This window comes from Neltuma alba, unplaced genomic scaffold (genome assembly GCF_004799145.2).
Source record: "Neltuma alba isolate B1F8T4 unplaced genomic scaffold, ASM479914v2 tig00004328_pilon, whole genome shotgun sequence".
NCBI lineage: Eukaryota > Viridiplantae > Streptophyta > Magnoliopsida > Fabales > Fabaceae > Neltuma > Neltuma alba.
Window position 1 is genome coordinate 11,840 of NW_021633657.1, and position 4,624 is coordinate 16,463.

The 4,624-nt window shown below is 38.1% G+C and overlaps 1 protein-coding gene across 1 annotated transcript; it reads left to right on the forward strand.

Annotated features, from left to right (window-relative positions):
- Positions 1 to 449: 449 nt before the first annotated feature.
- On the forward strand, positions 450 to 3,757 carry LOC114744288 (MDIS1-interacting receptor like kinase 2-like). The gene is made up of 2 exons (XM_028932464.1): positions 450 to 2,979; positions 3,301 to 3,757. The coding sequence occupies exons 1-2, from the start codon at positions 450 to 452 to the stop codon at positions 3,609 to 3,611; spliced, it is 2,841 nt and encodes a 946-aa protein (XP_028788297.1). The 3' UTR covers positions 3,612 to 3,757.
- Positions 3,758 to 4,624: the final 867 nt, after the last annotated feature.

Here is a 4,624-nt window from a genome sequence, read left to right on the forward strand (position 1 = left end):
GTGCTCTATTATCCATAATGCCTGAAAATGGATGATGCCATCAAGGTGAAACATGGACTTGTAAACTATTGGCTAAAAGTCAGACAATTCGTCATGCCCAATTAATCCTAGAAAATCAATGCTAAGACCGAACAAACCAACCATAACAGAATATTCAACAAACGCAACCCTTTTAGTTTATGAGAAAAATATTTAAAACAGAGGGAAGGTCCAAAACCATACAAAATGCTCGAATATAGAGAGATTAAAAGAATTATATTATACTGTGTCCAACAGTTTGACATCGACAACAATTGCTGCCTTGTTCTCATGCAAATTGCAAAGTAAAATACATAGACACTAATCATATATCTAAGAAACCAGAGTCCTATTTTAGTCCCCCGAAACCAGCATAAATCTTGCAGACAAAAATAAGAGGGAGAGAGAACCAGTTTCGGGGGGAAAAAACAATGGATAAGCAGAGAACTGACGCTTATCTTGCAGTTCAAGCTACATGTGTGGTTTTCTTGGCAATTTGTGCAGTGGCTTCTGGAGAGACAGAAACAGAGGCCCTTCTCAGGTGGAAAGAAAGTCTTCCAAATCAACCAATTCTGGAGTCATGGGTCTCTCCAGCGCAAAACTCAAGTGCAGCTCAAAGCCCATGTTCATGGCGTGGAATAACATGTGATAATTCCTCAGGAAGTGTGATTGCAGTAAACTTGGCTTACACTGGTCTTGAAGGTACCCTCCAAAACTTGAACTTCTCTGCATTTCCAAATCTTCTTCGCCTTGATCTTAAAACAAACAACCTCATCGGTAGTATACCAGAAAACATTGGAGTGCTTTCTAGATTGCAATACCTTGACCTCTCAACAAATCACCTCAATGGCACTTTACCTCTTTCTCTTGCTAATTTGACTCAAGTTTACGAGTTTGATGTTTCTCGAAACAACATTACTGGGATATTAGACCCTCGTCTCTTTCCTGATGGTTCTGATCAGCCCAAGACTGGACTGATAGGGATCAGAAATCTTCTCTTTCAGGACACCCTGCTTGGTGGTAGAATTCCAGATGAAATAGGGAATATAAGAAATTTAACTGTGCTAGCTTTAGATGGGAATAGCTTTTATGGACCTATTCCCCCATCTCTAGGGAACTGTACACATTTGAGTGTTCTTAGGATGTCTGGAAACCAGCTCTCAGGCGTGATTCCTCCTGGTTTCGGTAGATTGACTAATCTATCTCAGGTTTTCCTCCACATAAATAATTTACAAGGTCCCGTACCACAAGAATTAGGAAACTTCTCTTCTTTAACTGTCCTACATCTTGCTGAAAACAACTTCACTGGAGAGTTACCACCGCAACTTTGCAAAGGTGGCAAGCTTGCCAATTTCAGTGCTGCCCACAATAGTTTCACCGGCCCAATTCCAATAAGCCTGAGAGATTGCCCATCCCTGTACAGGGTTCGGATGGAATATAACCAACTCAGGGGTTATGCAGATCAAGATTTTGGAGTGTATCCTAATCTTACATACATGGACTTCAGCTACAATAATGTCCAAGGTGAGCTCTCTTCAAATTGGGGAAGCTGCAAAAACTTGCAATATCTTAGCATGTCTGGAAATTCAATAGGTGGTACTATACGTGATGATATTTTTCAGTTGAATCAACTGGTAGAGCTACATCTGTCTTCCAATCAAATATCAGGAGAGATTCCCCAACAAATAGGGAATTCTTCTAGCCTTTCCACTCTAACTTTGGGTAGCAACAAACTTTCAGGATTGATACCAGCAAGCATTGGGAAATTGTCCAATTTGCGAACATTAGACTTGTCAACAAACATGCTAAGAGGACAAATCCCTTATCAGATAGGGGATTGCTCAAACTTGTTGAGTTTAAATTTGAGCAACAATGGCTTGAATGGAACAATCCCGCACCAAATTGGAAATCTGGCAGCCTTACAAGATTTGTTGGATTTCAGTTACAATTCACTTTCTGGCCAAATTCCAGCTGATCTTAGCAAGCTGAAAAATTTGATCAGCTTGAATATCTCTCACAACAATCTATCTGGTTCCATCCCTGACTCTCTTGGTGACATGTTGAGTTTGTCAAGCATCAATCTCTCTTACAACAACTTGGAGGGTCCTGTACCCAACAGTGGCATATTTAATTCTTCCTATCCAGTGGATTTACGAAACAACAAAGAGTTATGTGGGAATATACAAGACCTGCAACCTTGCAATGTCTCATACACAAAACCTGGAGGTGGAAGCAACAAAAAGAAAGTTATAGTAGCCATTGTTGCTTCTTTGGGAGGTGCACTGCTTGTTTCATCATTGTTGGTTTGCATTTTTGTCTTTGGTTGTAAGACAACATATATGAAACAGAATTCTGCACGGGAGAGAAAAAGTCCATTTTCAATATGGTACTTCAATGGCAGAATTGTTTATGAAGACATAATTGAAGCCACTAAGAACTTTGATGACACCTACTGCATTGGAGAGGGAACATTAGGGAAAGTTTATAGAGTGGCCATGCCAGGAAGTCAAGTAGTTGCTATAAAAAAGTTAAGATGTGAGGCAGATAGCTTAGACATTGAAAGTATAAAATCCTTTAAAAGTGAGATAGAAGCCATGACTGAAACACGTCACAGAAACATTGTGAAGTTGTACGGGTTTTGTTCAGACCCCTTACACACATTTTTAATTTATGAGTACATGGAAAGAGGGAGTTTAAATGATATGCTGAGAAATGAAGAAAAAGCTACTGAGCTAGATTGGCCAAAGAGAGTTGGGATTGTTAAGGGAGTAGCACAAGCTTTATCTTACATGCATCATGATTGCAACCCACCAATAATCCACAGAGACATATCAAGCAAAAATGTATTATTGTCCAAAAATCTGGAAGCTCATGTCTCAGACTTTGGCACAGCAAGGTTCCTGAAGCCATATTCACATATTTGGACTTCCTTTGCAGGCACATATGGGTACGCAGCTCCAGGTTAGCTTCATATGCTATATCTGACTCTGTTTAGCGTTAAATTAACTTGTGACAGTCTCCCTCACAACTTATAGGTTCTTAAAAAGGAAGAATTACATTTTAGGTACAGAAGATAATCCAAATTTTCCTAAAGTTTTCTAGTTTACAAATGTTTCAGCCCGAGAAGTGATATTTTAGAGCATTTATAATTTTGTTAAACTTCTTCTAGTCTGGATTATTTTTAGTAATTGACCAACATAATTTCATATGTCTCCTGTCATTCCTCTAATTGGCTAACGTTTTCTTGTTTTTTGTTTATTTTCCCCCAACTTGCTGGTCCAGAGCTTGCATACACGAAGGCAGTGACTGAAAAATGTGACGTGTATAGCTTCGGTGTTTTGGCTTTTGAAATTCTCACAGGAAATCATCCGGGAGATCTAATTTCTCATATACAAACATATGGTGTTCAAGACATCAACTTCAAAGAGATTTTAGACCCACGTCTTTCACCTCCTACAAATCAAGAAAAATTGAAGGAATTGGCTTTGATTAGTAATCTGGCTATTTCTTGTTTACAATCAAACCCTCAATCACGACCAACCATGCGAAGCATAACTCACATGATTGACATGGAGACAGCTCGTGATTCATGATTTAAGTATGCTTGCTTGTTTTTCAATGGGCTTTGCTATAACAAGTGATTGGAGTGCTTTTATGTACATGTTTATAACTTGTAGTCATCTTTCCTTTTTCGGTTGTAGTAAGCCGTGGATTGATTTTGTTCAACAATACAATTGGGTTCCCAGCAAAAGAAGCAGGATGATTTTTCCAATCGCGGATAGTATAGTATTCCAGAATAAATAATACACACATAAACAGAAAATTACTCACAAGAATTATCATCATAGCAAAATTTGTTAAGGAAAAATAGTCTAGCACATATAGAAGTCCAAAGCACTTTCGCCACAGTTAAAGATAAGCTAACAATCACACCACTGACATTTTCTGCACATTTTCCCCAGTTTAGCACCGCAGAATTCTCACATTATACTATCATGTTTATCTCGGAAATTTTAAAAACCGTGTTGGGCTCTTTTGGATGAAATTTCTCCACAACAGGTAGAATCAGTGCTTAGAATTTTCTAAAACATAGAGATGAATAAATTGCAGCATCCTTGTTGATATCAAAAGGTAGAGGTCGCAAACTCATTCAAAAATGAAAGACAAAGCGCACCTTATGTTCGTCGAATCATCAATGTTCCCTATTCCCACAATGCAATCGATCGAGGACGCAATATGAGCTGAAAGCCTAAATCGTTGACCATACACGAAATATTGCGAAAATCAACTGAATTTTCTAAGGATACTGCGAAGAAATTTGTTCTCGCTGCGACTAATGCCGTTGAATTATGACTTATTTTCTGGATTTGAACGAAACGGTATCGCTGAATTAGTTCCCGCTTCTACCGTTCTACGTTTCGGCGTTTTCCAATTTCCCTGCAAAACCCCCCCCCTCAAAAAAAATTTTTAAAAGAAAAATGTAAAATAAATTATTCACAGCATCGCAATTTGAAAAAATGACGTGTTGATCTTTTAAAATACTTACTTTAATCATTTATATTAAAAAGAAAAATATTTAGGTTAAATTCTAAATATTCATTATGTC